General features: G+C 37.9%; 1 protein-coding gene across 1 annotated transcript; it reads right to left on the bottom strand.

Annotated features, from left to right (window-relative positions):
• Positions 1-1,295: 1,295 nt before the first annotated feature.
• On the bottom strand, positions 1,296-4,686 carry LOC129891741 (G-type lectin S-receptor-like serine/threonine-protein kinase At4g27290). Its single transcript, XM_055967203.1, has 7 exons — positions 3,320-4,686; positions 3,082-3,225; positions 2,810-2,979; positions 2,491-2,701; positions 2,164-2,401; positions 1,907-2,057; positions 1,296-1,806 (listed from the first exon to the last, which is right to left on the bottom strand). The coding sequence occupies exons 1-7, from the start codon at positions 4,566-4,568 to the stop codon at positions 1,519-1,521; spliced, it is 2,451 nt and encodes an 816-aa protein (XP_055823178.1). The 5' UTR covers positions 4,569-4,686; the 3' UTR covers positions 1,296-1,518.
• Positions 4,687-19,801: the final 15,115 nt, after the last annotated feature.

Here is a 19,801-nt window from a genome sequence, read left to right as displayed (position 1 = left end):
AAAAATAGATTCATTTGCACCCATTAAGCGCATATATATATATATATATATATGCATTAAACTTTTTAGAACTTGTTTGTACCAATAGCCAAGAACTTATTTCCCATGTTTTGATTTTCAAGTAGACCAAGGGTAACCCTTAGACGAAAAATTACATTATTTCTATTTGAAATTATCTTTTTCTATTTTTTCTATGCTTACTTCATCATATTTTGACCCTTTTGAATCCTTTAAGTCTTTTCATGTAATGGTAGAAAATGAAGGGGAGCCTTGGAGTAACTGGTAAAGTTGCTGCCATGTGACCAGGAGGTCACGGGTTCAAGCCTTGGAAACAGCCTCTGGCAGAAATGCAAGGTAAGGCTGCGTACAATAGACCCTTGTGGTCGGGCCCTTCCCCGGACCCTGCGCATAGCGGGAGCTTAAGTGCACCGGGCTGCCCTTTTTTTTTTTTATGTAATGGTAGAAAATAAGGTCTCTCTTGGCTCCATTGTAAAAATGCGATCTCTTTTATGCATAAGTTTTCCTAGTTTTATACGGTCTCCTGTTGTAACAAAATGAGAATACCACTGAAAGAGCTTAGCTAGGAGCCTAGGACAGTATCCAACTCCATATTTTTCAAAGTACGGCTTGTGTTTGTTTCTCAGCTGACAATAAATCCTCTTACTTCGAGAGCATATCTAGATACCTTAATTTGGTTAAGTGACAACTAAATACTCCAACTCATCTTCACTGTGTCTCGTGGACACTGACGTGACACACAAATTGTCTAAATTATCATTTTATAAGTTGGAGTATTCATTTTATAAATTAAAATATTTAGTTATCAGTTAAAACCAAGTTAAAATGTCTATCAATGTATTATGTCTTATAAAGAATGGTAAAAGGTTCTAGTAGGCACTAATGTTTCTATGTGAAATGTGAAAAACATGAGTCACTTCGTAGCCGAGAAAGTGGGTTGTATTTGGACAACATGAGATTCCGCATCCATTGAAATGAAATGATTAACAACGTTTTTCTCTGTTTTCTAATGCAGTGACTATTTAAATGAAAGCACTGAGACAGGTTGCCAAATATTTTAAGCCTCAACCACTACAGAATTCTTTTCCCTCATATTTATTCGGAAATTATCTCCCTCTATTTTCACAAGATAATGATAAAATCTGTGTGCACTCTATATTTTCCGGACCTCACTTGTGGGATTCTAGTTATATTATGTTGTTGTACTCTGATATTTACAATCATCAAGTTTCTTTTAATTACGGTAATAATTAAATTTGTCCAAAATTTAAGTAAAGTGAATGTTAAAAGCAAGATATTCACAAATTTGATACAGTGATAGAACAGAAAAAAACAAGAATACATCAATAAAACAGAGAAATTTAGTCTATATTTCTTCCAGAGCCTACACTTTTGTAACTTGTTATCGTCTGGTAACAAGTAAATCCCCTAATTTTGATATCAACGTAGTTCTATGCTAGCAAGAAAAACTTACTACAAGAAGTAGGAGAAGCATAGTTCTCATCGAGGTTTCGGCAAGGTAACTGTCATCTCATTTATGGATAAATCACTCAATTGCTGAGATTGCCAGCTGCTACGAAAAGCAGGTTCTTTTGGTTCAGGGATGGGAGTTGTTTCGTTACTTAACATGACAGCTACATCAGACATTGTTGGTCGATCAATTGGAATTTCTTGAACACAAAGAAGGGAAACCAGAATACACCTTGTTGCTTTATTACTGTCGCAGGTTTCTCTTATTGACGGATCAATCAACTCCAAGATTTTTCCTTCTTTCCACTTATTCCATGCCTGAAAAAAGTTCAAATGAGTTGCACCATATATAAAAAAATGAAAAAAGTGAAAGAAAATAGAATTGGACTAAGTTTTCAAATGTCTTGAGTATTCTTACCCATCCTAAGAGGGAGGCGGAAATTTCAGTCATTAAGAAGTCTGAGTTACGCTCACCACTGAGAATTTCTAGCAGCAACACTCCAAAGCTGAAAACATCTGATTTCTCTGAAAATTGGCCATATACTACGTATTCTGGAGACATATACCCACTATGGCACATTTGTATAAATCAGTCTCATTAGATATACACAAGAGGCAATGACATAAAAGCTAGTAAAGCTTGGAAACCACAAATTATAAGAGGTTATCACTTACTATGTACCAACGACTCGGTTTGTATTGGCCTGTGTTTGATCAGTCCCAAAAATCCTTGCCATTCCAAAGTCTGATATTTTAGGGATCATCTCTTGATCCAGCAGAATGTTGCTTGCTTTTAAGTCCCTGTGGATGACTTTTAATCTTGAGTACTTATGCAAGTAAAGCATTCCTTGAGAAATTCCTTCTATTATCCCCAAACGTGTAATCCAATCGAGTGTAAACTTCAACGAAGGGTCTAAAAAGAAAAATGAATATCTAATTAACCAAAGGGAATTGAGAGGAATATAAGTTACGTGAAGTCTTAAAATAGGGTAGAAGACGAACCAAACAGAAATTTGTCCAAGCTGCAATTGGACATATACTCATAGATAAGTATCTTCTCCTCCCCTTCAACACAGCATCCCAAGAGGCTGACAAGGTTTTTGTGCTGCAGGTTTGCGATTAGCTTTAATTCATTCTTGAACTCCTCCAGTCCTTGTGATGACCTCCTGCTTAGCCTTTTGATGGCTACATCTCCGAACTCAGCCAAAAAACCCTGAAACAGAATGTTTAAATCCACATCATCCATAGTCATGAAACGAAAATGAGATGTATATCTCAAAGTAGAAGCAGTAAAATATCAACACTGAATTTGGTTTAGCACCTTAAACACAGGACCAAATCCACCTTCTCCAAGTTTGTTTTCTCCATGGAAGTTGTTAGTAGCCTCTCTTATTTTGTGAAGGTTGTACTGCATTAACTTCATATCGCTTTTTTCAACTGAATATAAACTAGACACGGACCTGATGAGAGCTTTAGTTCCATTCTTCCAGCCTAGTTTCAAACAACAATCAGTAAAGCAAACCAATGTAATCCATACAAAATTCGAATTCAGTATTAATGCTAATATACGATTAAGAAGTACAGTAAACATACTTTGTCTTCTCAAGTGCTTTCTTTTGAAGATAAAGAAAAAAATACTAATAAGAACCAAGATGATAAATATTGCAGAAACAATTCTTGCAACGAAAATTTTGTGTCTGTGAGCTGAATTCCTAGATCCACCTTGAGTAACTGCATCTAGAAGACAAAAAGTTGATAAATTTAATTTTCTTGACCAAAGACGTAAATAATCGTTTGTTATTAGAATTAATAAGGATAGAAAAGAAAATACTTGGCTCAGAGCCACGAACTCGAACATTGAGAACTCTGCCAGCAGGATAGTTTTGGGAAAGGTCCAGTAAATCTCCAAACCATATTAAACAGGTGTTATTTGAATAAGCATGAGCTGAGCAGGAACAGTTTGTAATGCACCGCGTTTCACAGTCCTTATTGCTTATATGTTCGAAGGAGATAGCATGATCCGGTAACTTCATACTCTCATGTTTCAAGAACATGTCTCTGCCATCACAACCCAATGCTACTTTTCTCACACAACCATCATTCCATTTCCCGTTTGCCCAATCTGTCGAAAATCTTGGTTCAAATCCGGTTAAGCATCTGCATAATCCACTTGAATTGATACCACAGCTGCCAAATGGACCGCACTGCAGATAAAGTTCACAAGGATATTGTGGTGCCTGAGCTACAACTTTCCACTTATTAGCATATCGAATCCATCCCAGCAACTGAAGGTTCCCATTAGGATTCAAAACAATCCTTAATGTTACCAAGCCTTTGGTATAACCATAAGTAACAAATACTCCATCATTTCCAGAAACAACAGAAATATACCATGCAATTCCTTTGATATTCCCTCCAGAGTATTCATTACCATCATCAAACCTAAAATAAATACTGTTCTGCTTCAATATGTAAAACTGTGTACGCTCAGGGTCTATTCCAAATGAGAAATTTCCAGGCCGAGGATCTTCATTACTTGTCGACGAACTGATCAGAATTCGTCGTCTAGTTTTTCTATTATAACCAAGTTTCATATCAGGCATAAATGTATCCGTAGGATGCTCAAAGCTCTGCCACAATATATCGGAGTCACCATGAATGAGTACGAGATTTCCATTATCTAGCAGTGCCCCCACAGTAGAATTTGAAGTTAATAATAATTCCGGTGTTGTGGATGAAACATTTGATGACCAAATGAGTTTATCCTTCTCATCAAAAATCACTAAATTTCCATCATCGCCAATAGTGAAAACTCCAGTAGAATTCCGAGGGATTGGTGATTCTCTATTAGCAATCCAAATGACCGTTTGTTCGGGGATGGTATTGTACCATATGCCGAGGTAGGTAAATGTAGAATTGCCTGGAGTGAAGAAGCCTAAGGCAAAACTTCCACCAGCTGAAATCATTTTCTGATTACCAGTGATTGATTTTCCCAACTTGATACTTTCTTCACTTGCCAGAAGCGTAAAGAAAGAACAAGAAAATACAAGTAAAAGAGCTACAACACTATCCAACTCCATTATTTTTCCTAGCACAACTCCTTGTTTGCACCTGTTTAAAGTGTTTTATTACAACATTTTTTATTAAAACAAACAGTATCCCTCTTTAAAATGATTTGTGGTCCCTCTTTAGCAACACTATATATATAATTTTTTTCATTGGTATCAATCCTCTAAGGCTTTTGGGGGTTATGAAGGCAGAGAATTGCATTTGCGCCATCTCAGATTTGGACTCTACTTTATCTATCTACCCACTTTGATATAGTTGTTGGGTTTAATGGATAGTTTGAATGAGAAATTGAGGGGAAAAGAAGTGGAGGAAAAAATGATCTCTTCTCTCTTGTTTTATTAAATAAGCTTTGGTCTCATATAGGTGGTGGAAAGGAAAAATCTCCTACCTAAAAGTAGAAACACTCCTTCATGTTGCTAAATGGTCAAGAAGAGGGTCTCCCCTCGCGCAGTCGTCGTCGTCGCTCGGCTCGGCTTCGGCTTCGGTCAATTGATATGATTGATAATCTTTTTGGACCAAATTTTCTTTAAATTTTAATTAATTAATATTATATATTTATTTAATTAATTAAGTAAAAAAATCCTGACCCGTGATCCGCGATCCGTTTCTTTCCCGCATTAATTTAAAAATATTTCCCTCTGTTTTTCCAACGGATTTTTGAAAGGTTGCAACCTTGTCCGTAAAATTGCAAATATTTTCTCAATTGTCAAACTTTTTCCCAACAAGTATCTTTTCTTAAAGGGTGTAAACAGTCTATATATATCTATTAATCCTCAGAATGTTCCATACGAAAATTTTGAAATACCATCTTCTTCTTTTTTTGCACTTCCTAAAACTCGTGTGATATACAGCCTTCAAGTGGTTCGCAGTCACCAGAATCTGCAGTACCTCTATTTTGGTGAGTAAATCGTTCTATCCTGGGAGGAAAAATTCCAAAAACCTCAGGTACGTTGATAGGAATAATTTTCTTAAGGACACACTGTGCATTCAGTGGGCTCGATTTTGTTCTTACTTTAATTTTTCAGATTCTGTGTTTTATTACTTTCAATAGTTGTTGTTACTTTCAATAGTTATTGTTACTGTTTTAATATTTACAATACAGTTTACTAACAATAGTTTCCACTTACTAGGAAGATTAATTGAACTGGATATTTAGCTTTTTTGTACCATTATTACACTGCAGACAGATAGGCCAAAAGCGTTGAGAAAAATCTTACGGCACTAACTGCCTTTAATATTTTTGATTGAACGTTCAATTGATTTCATGAGTCGTAGAAGTTCTCCACGATTCAGCAGCCTAACACAACTTTGCAAAACATGGATTTAAATGTATACAAAAAACGTTTATATATTATATAAGAATTATTATTACAAAATCTAACCGGAGTTTTCACTTTCAAAACATAACCAAGGAGGTAAGAAATAAAAGGCATGATAATATTTTTTCTTGCTATTCATTTCATATATGATATTCTACACTATTTTTTTTTTAAAGATCAAAAGGTGTCTCCTTTTCCCTCTTCAGTCTTCCCACTCTAACGGATTATATTCTACATATTATCAGCTCATTTCAGACCAGACAGAACATCTACATATTCTATTTGTTGAGACGGCCCTGCTTAGAGTGGAGATGAATACTTTCAGTCTTCTATTAATATATATACATAAAGAAATATGGCCAATATTGATCCTGCTGGAAATTGTTTCTGAATGTTTTTCCTTTTCTCCATTGATATGGTTATACATTTACAAGGGCATAAGATAAAGCCAAAACAAATGTGTGAGATTCTATAACAGTACACGTAAAAATAATTAGTCCTCTAGCAAGCACCTTCAAATCAGCAAGCCATGAGCAGCTAAGTAGGTACTTTAGGTGATTCACAATATGTCACATGCATATTATAGAAATTAAAATCTAAGTAGAAGCTCAAATCCAACGTTCTAAGTAACACTTCTATGTTTAGTATGTGCTGCATTACTAATCCCAATATTACGTTTATTCCACCAGTGTCATATAGACACTAATAAGTGCAAGAAGTGGACAAACGTATAGAAATATGTGGTGTGGCCTATTTTAACACCAAAAGGTGCTGCAGTTATCATAGGAATTACTTTGATCATAAATTTCACCTTGACACCAATTAACTTTAAAGAACATGTCGCAATGCCAATAAGCAACATAGAACATCACAATTATAGGTATCAAACGGGCGGATTGGACTAAATTCGAGTGGATCAAAAAAGTTGAGTTAATAAATAGTATAATTTTTAGGAATCACATAGTATAAGGAGCTAATTACATTTTATCTCTATCTTTTACCAATTCACAAAAATCCCTTCAAATTTGTGCCATCCGGATACATAAATGTTGATATATTACAAAACTTGTCTGTTGAGCTTATAAAGGAAATAAAAGGTAAAATCAAATGTCAGTTCCACAAATCACACGAAACAAATTGATATCAATCTCTCTCAAAATTTTAGGAACTTCAAACAATTCAAATTTCAAATTTTCTTCTTCCCAATCTGTAACACCCCTCAAAAGTTCCCCCTAAGATTCGAACCCTTCTTGTATATGGATAGGGTCGAACTCGAGTATTGAAGAGCATATGCATGAGCTAGGATGATGTCCCCGAGAGATTTAAGGATGTTGGAGGTGATGTGGGGTCACAAGGGACCCCTAGGACCAAATTAAATCCAAAGGATTCGTCGTGGCTAAGTTTGAGGAGGAGTTCGCCTAAGGGGTCGACCTCTAACGACCCTATCTTTTGAAGGACGGAAATCTGGGTGGCCCACGACCTATTAAATTAAAGGTCATTGAGTCTTTTTTCCAACGCCACCAAGAACGTAAATTTGAAGTTCGGAGTTAAAAGATATGACTATTATAAGACGAACTAGCACGGTAAGGATTTCAGGCTTGGGTTGAAATTCTGGAAAAAAGGGGCTTGGCTCCCCAGTAGCGCGATGCGCCACTATCGCGCCAAAAACATGCCTTAGTAGTTTGGTCTCTGGCGCAATGCGCCACTACAAGATGTGCAGGGTTTTTCAAGCCAAATTTCCAGAACCCAGAAAATATAGCCTTGGCGCTGTAAGGGCGCGACGCGCCACTATCGCACCATAAACATGCCTCAGTAGTTTGGTCTCTGATGGGATGCGCCACTACGAGATGTGCAGGTTTTAGGCGTAATCAGCCTGGCGCTGCAATGGCGCGATGCGCCACTATCGCGCTAGTAGTATTTTAGCCTATTTTTAGGACTTTTGAGGAGGGGCAATTTAGGAACTTGCCCAAATTATATATGTATTACCCTTGGTCATTAGGGAACACATTTTTTGCAGCCTCACTCTCTCTCTAAAAGCCCTAGGAGCTTCTCTCTCTCTCTCTCTCCCTCCCTCTCTTCTTCTTCTTCCCTATTTCCAACAAGAAGAGTTCCAAGAGCTTCAAGATTTGAGTTCTCCATTGAAGACCCAACATCAAGGTTTTCTTCAAGTCTTCACTAAGGTATGTAAGGCTATCCAAAACATGAGTTGAGTCCACCCATGTGCCCTATTCTTGATTGAGGTTAGAGGTCCATGAGAATGGAGTTTCATGGTATGCTTTGTATTTGAATGAGTTTTGGTCTCCTATTAATTTGATCCAATTTGTGTTGATATTGTTGAGCTAAGAGTTCCTAAAACCTTTATGTTAGTATGAGTTGATGTAAATGACTTGTTAATATGTCTTATTGATCTCTTTAATCATGTGATTATGTTGCATAAGTCAATTTTCTTGAATGTGTTATTCTACTTGAGTTGTTGGGCTAAAAGCCATAGAGTTGTGATGAGTCTTGAGGAGATGTCATAAATACTTATCTAAATGAGGCTTGTTTGAGTTGATTTGAGGATGGAATTGACGAGTGGAGAAGGTCCTAAATGAGACTTGCCATTATGACTTAATTGAGTTGAAATGAGAACAGAGTTGATGAGGTGGCAATGTTCCACATGAAACTAGCCGTGAGGGCTTGTTTGAGATGATTGGAGGGAGTTTTATGAGTATGGAGTCATGGGAGGAGTATCGAGCACCGAGGCGGGTGAGAGTACAGTCCATACTCAAACCCCAAAAACTACGCCGCCAACGTAGGTAGGGATGAAACCATTAAAGTTGGATGCTTCATGTGGGATTAAACCGTTAAAGTCGGATGTTTTCCATTTTTATTATCCTAAAATGATAGGACTTGACTAATCGATGGTATCCATAATTAGGGAGGCGTTTATGCCCTCGCAAGGTATGGACGGACGTGGCAACAATGTCTAATTTTTGTACTATCACGGGCTCATAAGTGATGGTTGTCGGATAAGAGAAACTCCCATTTAGGTCTTAATAGTGCTCTGAGTCAGTTGAGTTGAGTGGCTTATGAGTTGGTCTTGTCTAAACTATTTCTTATTAGACTTAGGGAATTTGAGTGAGTTGCTACATGCTTATGAGTTAGTCCTGTCTAAACTAATTCTTGTTAGACTTAGGACACTTGAGTGAGTTGTTATGTATTAAGGAGTTGAGATCCTGAGTTGATATTGATGCTTCTTGATGTTTGTTTCATCCGACCATATTACATACTCGTACATTCCACTTACTAAGAACATTTGGCCTATATCGTTTCATGATGTAGAGACAGGTACCATAGGTCATCAACAGGCGCACAGTTGATTATCCACACACTTCCAGCTACGTGGTGAGTCCTCCTAGTTTCCGGAGGATCTTGAGTTCCCTATATAGCTCTATGTTATTTTCTTTATTTTGATTATTAGTAGCCATGAGCTTGTCATTGGCACCTTCTAGACTTTAATAGAGGCTTCATGGACTAGAGTGTGGGGAGGTTGGACTGTTATTTTGAGGAATCCTATTTTACCTATTTTGTTGAGTTGAATATGTTGGGCCTTCAGCCCCATATTGAATATGGCATATCAAAATATAGCATATGTGACTGAATGATAGAGTGGTTGAATCAGGTGGTTCACTTGAAGGTCAGAAATGGCTTTCAAGTGCCAGTCACGTCTCGGGTACCCTCCTGGGGCGTGACAAACATGGTATTAGAGCACAGAGTTCAAGTGTCCTAGGGAGTCTATAAAGCCATGTCTAGTAGAGTCTTGCTTATAGGTGTGTTGTGCACCACACTTATAAGTAGGAGGCTATAGGACATTAGGAATTGCTTCCCTTTTTTCATACTCTGAATTCGTGCGATGGATTTAAACTCTATAAAACTTCACTTCTAATTCGTGTGTTTATACGTTATAGATAATGCCTCCAAAACGTACTGCTAGCTAGAGAAATATTGATAATGCGGAGGTGCCCCAGCCTGAGGTACACCCGGCAAGGGCTAGAGGTCGACCTGCGAGGTATGCAGAGGTGCCCCAAGTGCCTGCTACTCCGCCTGCACCTACGTCAGAGGCAGATTTTAGAGGGGTGATTGCAATGCTCACTCAATTAATGGATACCCAAAATGGTAGTTAGAGTTCGCCAACTACTAGCTCTAGTTCCCAAGAGCTGTCTGCTGCAGCCAGAATTCAAGATTTTCTGAGGATGAATTCACCGGCATTCACGGGTTCTAAGATTGGTGAAGAACCCTAAAACTTTATCGATGAGATATGGAAAATTCTGAAAGCTATGCATGCTACGGAAATTGACGGGGTTGAGTTGGTCTTATCAACTCAAGAATGTGGCAAACATCTGGTATAACCAATGGGAACAAGGTAGGGGTGAGAATGCTGAACCTGCTAGGTGGGATGAGTTTGAGGGAGCCTTTCTTGACCACTTCTTTCCCCGAGAATTAAGGGAAGCGAAAGTGGAGGAATTCGTGAATATGAAGCAAGAGGGTATGACAGTTAAGGAGTATGGCCTGAAGTTCATCCAACTATCCAGGTATGCTCCAGAAATGATTCCAGATGTGAGGTCAAAGATGAGGAAGTTCGTATCTGGGTTAGGGAGGTATGTGAATAAGGAGTGCAAGGCAACATTGTTGATCTCGGATATGGATCTTTCTAGATTAATGGTGTATGCTCAACAGGTAGAAGATTAGAAGAGAAAATATAGAGAGGAGCATTTGAGCAAGAAGGTAAAATTAGTGGGCAATGAGAATGAACAACGACAGAACAAGGGCAACATGTCCTTCTTTTAGAAGAGGCCTTCTAACTATGTCTCATCTACCGTCAGTGCACCTATGCCGCAGAATAGGTACGATCGGCAGGGACAGAGTCACCAGAATTTCAGACCCCAGGGCTCTCAATTCCAGGCTAGTGTATCAAGGTTCGAGGGGAAATCCACCATGCGGCAAGTGTGGTAGGATACACTTAGGAGAATGCAGAGCGGGAAGGGTTGGTTGCTATAAATACGGTCAAATAGACCATTTTTAGAGGGAGTGTCCAACAGGGGGAAACAGAGTCCAGTATTCTGCCACTGCACCGCCAGCTAGGGGTAATCAAAGGGGCACTACTTTAGGTACGAGTGGGGGTATAAACCGCCTATATGCCATGGGTAGTCGTCAAGATCAAGAGAACTCTCCAAATATCGTAACGGGTATGATACGAGTCTCTTCTCTTGATTTTTATGTATTGATGGATCCGGGTACCACCCTATATTTTGTTACTCTTTATGTGGCTAGTAAATTTAATAAAGTTCCTGAAAATCTTTGTGAGCCTTTTTGCATAGCTACTCCTATCGGTGATTCCGTCTTAGTTGAGAGAGTTTATAGAGAGTGCACTGTGTCAATCCATCACAGGGATACCTTGGCCGACTTAATTGAGTTGGACATGGTCGATTTTGACATGATCCTTGGCATGGATTGGCTTTATATCTGTTATGCCTCCATCGATTGTAGGACCTAGATTGTTAAGTTCAAATTCCCGAATGAAGCTATCATAGGGTGGAAAGGTAGTCCTATTATGCCTAAGGGTAAGTTTATTTCTTAACTTAGGGCCAGGAAGCTAATCTTAAAAGGATGTATCTATTTCATTATTCGAGTGAAAGATGACAATGTTGAGTCTCAATCTTTCGAATCGGTCCCGATTGTCAATGAGTTTCCCGACTTCTTTCTCGAGGATCTGCCTAGAGTCCCTCCTAATAGGGAGATCGACTTTAGGATTGATGTTCTCCTTGATACCCAGCCTATCTCAATTCCTCCATATAGAATGGCTCCAGCTGAGTTGAAAGAGTTGACGGAGCAGTTGAAGGATTTGTTAGATAAGGGATTCATTAGGCAGAGCGTCTCACCATGGGGTGCTCCTGTCCTATTTGTACGAAAGAAAGATGGGTCCCTTAGAATGTGCATCGATTATAGACAGCTAAACAAGGTCACCATAAAGAATAAGTACCCTCTCCCCAGAATAAATGAATTATTCGACCAACTTCAGGGTGCCACTCAAAGATAGACCTGAGATCCAGCTACCATCAGTTGAAGGTGAGGGAGTGTGATATTCCGAAGACCGCTTTTCGGACTCGTTATGGCCACTTTGAATTTTTGGTCATGTCCTTTGGGTTGACAAATTCCCCCGCAACTTTCATGGATCTCATGAACCGGGTGTTTAAACAATATCTTGATATGTTTGTGATTGTATTCATAGATGATATTCTGGTCTACTCCAAGAGTGAAGAGGAGCACACCTATCATCTTAGAGTCGTTTTGCAAACTCTGAGAGACCAGGTATTGTATGCCAAGTTCCCTAAATGTGAATTTTGGCTTGCATCAGTGGCTTTCTTAGGCCACATTGTATCTAGAGATGGTATACAGGTTGACGCTCAGAAGATTGAAGCTATGAAGAATTGGCCCAAACCCATATCCCCGATAGAGATAAGAAGCTTCTTGGGTTTGGCCGGCTATTATCGAAGGTTTGTAAAGGGATTCTCATCCATATCATCACTATTTACTAAGCTGACCCAAAAAAGGCTAAGTTCCAATGGTCAGATGCTTGTGAGGAGAGTTTCCAGAAACTGAAGGCCAAGCTAACCACTGCTTCTGTCCTGACCTTACCCGATGGAACAGAGGGCTTTGTGGTCTACTATAATGCATCCAGAATTCGCTTGGGTTGTGTGTTGATGCAGAGGGGGAAGGTGATAGCCTATGCTTCAAGACAACTTAAGGTTCATGAGAGAAATTACCCAACCCATGACCTTGAGCTAAAAGCCGTGGTATTCACGCTTAAAATCTGGTGCCACTACTTATATGGAGTGCACATTGATGTATTCACAGATCACAAGAGCTTACAATATGTCTTCAGCCAGAAAAAACTCAACTTGAGGCAAAGGAGATGGCTCAAACTACTCAAGGACTACGACATGACCATCCTCTAAAATCCAGGTAAAGCTAATGTTGTTGTTGATGCTCTTAACAGGTTGTCTATGGGTAGCAATGCCCATGTGGAGGAGGGGAGGAGGGAATTGGCGAAGGAAGTACATAAATTGGCCTGATTGAGAGTTCGACTCGAAGAGAACAATGAAGGTGGAGTGAACGTTCGAGATGGGGCTACGTCCTCACTTATAGCAGAGGTAAAGGAGAAACAAGATTAGGATCCTGTCCTCCTTCGATTGAAGGAAGTTGTTCACAAATAAGGGGTGATGGTCTTCACCAAAGGGGGAAATGGTTTGTTGAGATACCAAAATAGATTGTGTGTGCCAGATGTCGATGGTGTTCGAGGAAGGATTATGGCTAAAGTGCATAGTTCCAGATATTCTATCCATCCCGGATCTACAAAAATGTATCATGACTTGAGGGAAGTCTATTGGTGGAGTGGGATGAAGAGAGACATCGCAGAATTCGTTTCCAAGTGCCCGAATTGCTAGCAGGTGAAAGTCGAGCATCAAAGATCTTGTGGTTTAGCCCAAAACATAGAAATTCTGGAGTAGAAATGGGAGATGATCAATATGGACTTTATCACCGGTTTGCCGAAGTCCCAAAAGCAACATGATTCGATATGGGTAATTGTGGATAGGATGACGAAATCAGCTCACTTTTTGGCGGTTAAGACTACTGATACCATAGAGGATTATGCAAAGTTGTACATTCAAGAGATCGTCAGACTGCATGGGGTTCCCTTGTCTATCATCTCAGACAGAGGAGCTTTAATTCACTTCCTAATTCTGGACATCCTTTCAAAAGGGACTGGGTTCGAAGGTGAACTTGAGTACGGCCTTACATCCCCAAATAGATGGTCAGGCCAAGCGCACCATACAGACATTAGAAGATATGTTGAGGACATGTGTGCTTGACTTTAAGAGAAATTGGGATGACCACTTACCTTTCATGGAGTTTGCATATAACAATAGCTATCATGCGAGCATTCAAATGGCTCTTTATGAAGCTTTGTATGGGAGGAGGTGTAGATCTCCCATTGGGTGGTTTGAAGTTAGTGAGGTTGAGTTTACTGGGCCAGACTTAGTTCACCAAGCCATAGAGAAGGTGAGGGTTATTTAAGAGAGGCTAAAGACAGCACAAAGCCGCCAAAAATCTTACACCGATGTGAGGAGGAGAGACTTAGAGTTTGAGGAGGGTGACTGGGTATACTTAAAAGTGTCACCCATGAAGGGAGTCATGAGGTTCGGGAGGAAGGGGAAGCTTAGTCCCCGATATATCGGCCCATACCAAATTTCGAGGCGGATTAGGAGTGTTACCTATGAGTTGGAGTTACCCTCAAATCTAGCCTCTATTCATCCGGTATTCCACGTCTCAATGTTGAAAAAGTGCTTGGGTGATCCCTCGTTGGTGGTCCCCATTGATAGAATTGGAATTAAGGATAGTTTGTCTTACGAAGAGGTTTTGGTCCAAATTCTTGATCGCTAAATTCTCAAATTGAGGAACAAAGAGGTTGCCTTAGTCAAAGTCCCGTGGAGGAACCAATTTGTTGAAGAAGCCACATGGGAAGCGGAGGAGACCATGAAATCTAAATATCCACATCTATTCGTGCCTATCGATGAGAATGTTGAAGGTAATGTCCATTTCCTTGACTTGAATCCATTTGTGAATTTTGAGTTTTGATTGATATTTGTTTGAGAATTTAATTGGTTGAATGATTGAAATTTTGATTGTGATTTGTACCCCAATTCCATTTTGAGTTACTCGTCATTCGAGGACGAATGATCCCAAGGGGGAGATAATGTAACACCCCTCAAAAATTTCCCCTAAGATTCGAACCCTTCTTGTATATGGATAGGGTCGAACTCGAGTATTGAGGAGCATATGCATGAGCTAGGATGATTTCCCCGAGATATTTAAGGATGTTGGAGGTGATGTGGTGTCACAAGGGACCCCTAGAACCAAATTAAATCCAAAGGATTCATCGTGGCTAAGTTTGAGGAGGAGTTCGCCTAAGGGGTCGACCTCTAACGACCCTATATTTTGAAGGATGGAAATCTGGGTGGCCCACGACCTATTAAATTAAAGGTCATTGAGTCTTCTTTCCAACGCCACCAAGAACGTAAATTTGAAGTTCGGAGTTAAAAGATATGACTATTATAAGACGAACTAGCACGGTAGGGATTTCAGGCTTGGGTTGAAATTCTGGAAAAAAGGGGCTTGGCTCCCCAGTAGCGCGATGCGCCACTATCGCGCCAGAAACATGCCTTAGTAGTTTGGTCTCTGGCGCAATGCGCCACTACAAGATGTGCAGGGTTTTTCAAGCCAAATTTCCAGAACCCAGAAAATATAGCCTTGGCGCTGTAAGGGCGCGACGCGCCACTATCGCGCCATAAACATGCCTCAGTAGTTTGGTCTCTGGTGGGATGCGCCACTACGAGATGTGCAGGTTTTAGGCGTAATCAGCCTGGCGCTGCAATGGCGCGATGCGCCACTATCGCGCCAGTAGTATTTTAGCCTATTTTTAGGACTTTTGAGGAGGGGCAATTTAGGAACTTGCCCAAATTATATATGTATTACCCTTGGTCATTAGGGAACACATTTTTTGCAGCCTCACTCTCTCTCTAAAAGCCCTAGGAGCTTCTCTCTCTCTCTCTCTCCCTCCCTCTCTTCTTCTTCTTCCCTATTTCCAACAAGAAGAGTTCCAAGAGCTTCAAGATTTGAGTTCTCCATTGAAGACCCAACATCAAGGTTTTCTTCAAGTCTTCACTAAGGTATGTAAGGCTATCCAAAACATGAGTTGAGTCCACCCATGTGCCCTATTCTTGATTGAGGTTAGAGGTCCATGAGAATGGAGTTTCATGGTATGCTTTGTATTTGAATGAGTTTTGGTCTCCTATTAATTTGATCCAATTTGTGTTGATGTTGTTGAGCTAAGAGTTCCTAAAACCTTTATGTTAGTATGAGTTGATGTAAATGACTTGTTAATATGTCTTATTGATCTCTTTAATCATGTGATTATGTTGCATAAGTCAATTTTCTTGAATGTGTTATTCTACTTGAGTTGTTGGGCTAAAAGCCATAGAGTTGTGATGAGTCTTGAGGAGATGTCATAAATGCTTATCTAAATGAGGCTTGTTTGAGTTGATTTGAGGATGGAATTGACGAGTGGAGAAGGTCCTAAATGAGACTTGCCATTATGACTTAATTGAGTTGAAATGAGAACAGAGTTGATGAGGTGGCAATGTTCCACATGAAACTAGCCGTGAGGGCTTGTTTGAGATGATTGGAGGGAGTTTTATGAGTATGGAGTCATGGGAGGAGTATCGAGCACCGAGGCGGGTGAGAGTACAGTCCATACTCAAACCCCAAAAACTACGCCGCCAACGTAGGTAGGGATGAAACCATTAAAGTTGGATGCTTCATGTGGGATTAAACCATTAAAGTCGGATGTTTTCCATTTTTATTATCCTAAAATGATAGGACTTGACTAATCGATGGTATCCATGATTAGGGAGGTGTTCATGCCCTGGCAAGGTATGGACGGACGTGGTAATGACGTTTGATTGTTGTACTATCACAGGCTCATATGTGATGGTTGTCGGATAAGAGAAACTCCCATTTAGGTCTTAATAGTGCTCTGAGTCAGTTGAGTTGAGTGGCTTATGAGTTGGTCTTGTCTAAACTATTTCTTATTAGACTTAGGGAATTTGAGTGAGTTGCTACATGCTTATGAGTTAGTCCTGTCTAAACTAATTCTTGTTAGACTTAGGACACTTGAGTGGGTTGTTATGTATTAAGGAGTTGAGATCCTGAGTTGATATTGATGCTTCTTGATGTTTGTTTCATCCGACCATATTACATACTCGTACATTCCACGTACTAATAACATTTGGCCTGTATCGTTTCATGATGTAGAGACAGGTACCATAGGTCATCAACAGGCGCACAGTTGATTATCCACACACTTCCAGCTACGTGGTGAGTCCTCCTAGTTTCCGGAGGATCTTGAGTTCCCTATATAGCTCTATGTTATTTTCTTTATTTTGATTATTAGTAGCCATGAGCTTGTCATTGGCACCTTCTAGACTTTAATAGAGGCTTCATGGACTAGAGTGTGGGGAGGTTGGACTGTTATTTTGAGGAATCCTATTTTACCTATTTTGTTGAGTTGAATATGTTGGGCCTTCAGCCCCATATTGCATATGGCATGTCAAAATATAGCATATGTGACTGAATGATAGAGTGGTTGAATTATGTGGTTCACTTGAAGGTGAGAAATGGCTTTCAAGTGCCGGTCACGTCTCGGGTATCCTTTCGGAGCGTGACACAATCTATCCCAAATCGTAACAAAATTTCTTCTTCTTCTTCCATTTTTTCTTTCTAGTCATCAGTTATCAATTTTTTATTTTTTTTTAGCTTTTTCATCTACAAATTTTTGATACATATGAATGATGCTCTATCTTTTAGTATTGTGATTACTCAACTAGTTGAAGCAGGATGCATCTTCGACTTTAAAAATCAACTACAAAAATAACACCCAAAAAAGAAGGGGAAAATGTCGAGTTGTTGATGGCTCCAGTAAGGGCTCTGAGCTGAGATCCATGGATGGCTCCATTGTTAAAAGTGAAAAAACCATACATGAGTTGATACAGAGCAAAGAAGAAAGTGTAGAAGGATTTCGTCATAACATTTTTTTGCTTTCAACAAATCAGATTGTTGATTTTTTTTGATTTTTTGCTCGTCTTTTTGTGATACATATAGGTTCAGATTTTTTAATATATCTAGTTATTTTTTTCTTAAATTAATGTATAATGCCTTCGTTTTAATATTATAATACACTATATTTTTATCATGCACCATGTATTGTGTTCAAATATTAGTTTTGATACATAACTTTAATTTATTAAAATAGAAATTAGTATGTGTCATGTTCATTATTATGTATTTGATACATATCTATTACAAATTTCGTTATTTTTTATTACCAGATACATACACTTAAACCTATTCAACTAGAAGATTATGTATCTGTAGACATTATCAAATATAATTGTTGATCTATAAACACTAATATTTTTATAATAATATCAGTTTGTATCATATTCATAGTTATGTATATGACACAACATTGATAGAGCAATTGGTTGATTATTTTTCTTGTTGAATTTTTTTCTAATACATATGAGTACTGGACATGATACATAAGTTTGAAGTTATAATAAATGTATCTATACATAGCGACTACCACACAGTAATGTATCTATCTCAAATGTAACATTTTATGGGCAACAATTACCTATTTAATGTATCTAGTAGAAATACAGTGCTTAATAATTCAAACAAGATACATAAATAGTATGTATCATGATAAATCTATCTATCTCAAAAATACAATTCAAATGTAATGTATCATGATGTTGAAACAAAGGCATATACATTAATTTAAGAAACAAAAATAATTAGATACATTAAAAATGTGAACCTATATGTATCGCAAAAAGATGAACAACAAAAATTAATTTTCATCCATATGTATTATCAATTTTTTAAGATGAAAAAACTAAAAAAAAACTTTTTTAAAAAAAAATAAAGTGATGGAAAGAGATCTACCTCTTGAATAACTTGAAATCATTAATTGGAAAGAAAAAAAATTTGAAATTCAAAAATAGATTAATGGATGTAACTGTGGAGAGATTTTGTGGCGTGAAAAAGGAAAGAAAATCATGGGTATGATATTTTGAATTGATGTATCCGAAAAAGGGGATGATGGGAGCAAAAGAAGGGATTTTTAATATTTTTTGAAACGGTAGGAAAAATTAAAAATATAACAAAAAAATAATGTGTAATTAAATAATTTTTCCTAATAATTAAGCAGATTATTGAATCAACAAAAAATTACTAGGGTTGAAATGGGCTAAAAAGTGCAAAGAAAAGGAAAAAGACAGCAATAGGCAGCAATTGTTGAAAAACAATTGTAACTTTCAAAAAGTAAAGAAAAAGGTCAAAAAGTAAAATCAGGAAAGGAAAAAATGGCAGCAAACGCGTTTTCATTTTGCCGTCCAACTTTTTGACTTTAATTAACGCGTAAAACTTTTACGCGTTTTCTTTCTCCTATAAATAGAGGGTCTCTTGCCCTCATTCAAATCATTCAGAAAAGTGTGAGTAAGAATACAAAGAGAGTTATACATCAAGATAAATATTTTAGTCTTGAGTGTCCTCTTTAGTAGTTGTTTCTTTTACAAGAGAGAAGTGTTAATTGTTGTTTTCTCCTTGTATTTGAGAGCATTGTACTCCATATTTGAATAATGAAATCCTTCTACCCCGTATTTTTTTCTCTCTATCAGTTAGAGGGGTTTCCACATAAAACTCTCGTTTTCAATTTATTTTCATATTAATTGTCATATCAAACTTTAGTTGTGGTGCTTCCTTTCCCCAACAAAAAGTAGGTCAACACTCAACTCTTTCGCTTATTATTAAGTTTTAATTTTTTTATTTATTTTTTTTATAAAATTTTAGTACCTAATAAATTATTATTTTATTATAATTATATATAAATTATTATATTACTTGCATGAATTTCCTTTTTCTTTTACATGCCGAGTGATTTGTGTCCGCGAATTACTAAATGTAGTTGAACTTGCGAAGCATCACCTAAAGTGAAAAAATGGTGAAAGTTACGCAAGGGACTAATAATGTTTTGTGACATGTGAAACATATTCTCCTCGTCATTTTACTTGATCTATATTTCTATATTGATTTGGCATACTCCATATAAGAATATATATTAAAAGTTTATTTTATTAAATTAATCTTATTAATTATGCTTTAAAAATTTAAACTTGACTAGTACTACTTACTATAATTATTTAATGATAAAGCTAAAATTGAATTAAAATAATAAATATTTTTTTTGATATATTAAAATG

This window comes from Solanum dulcamara, chromosome 6, assembly GCF_947179165.1.
Source record: "Solanum dulcamara chromosome 6, daSolDulc1.2, whole genome shotgun sequence".
NCBI lineage: Eukaryota > Viridiplantae > Streptophyta > Magnoliopsida > Solanales > Solanaceae > Solanum > Solanum dulcamara.
This window is presented reverse-complemented; position numbering and strand designations above follow the sequence as displayed.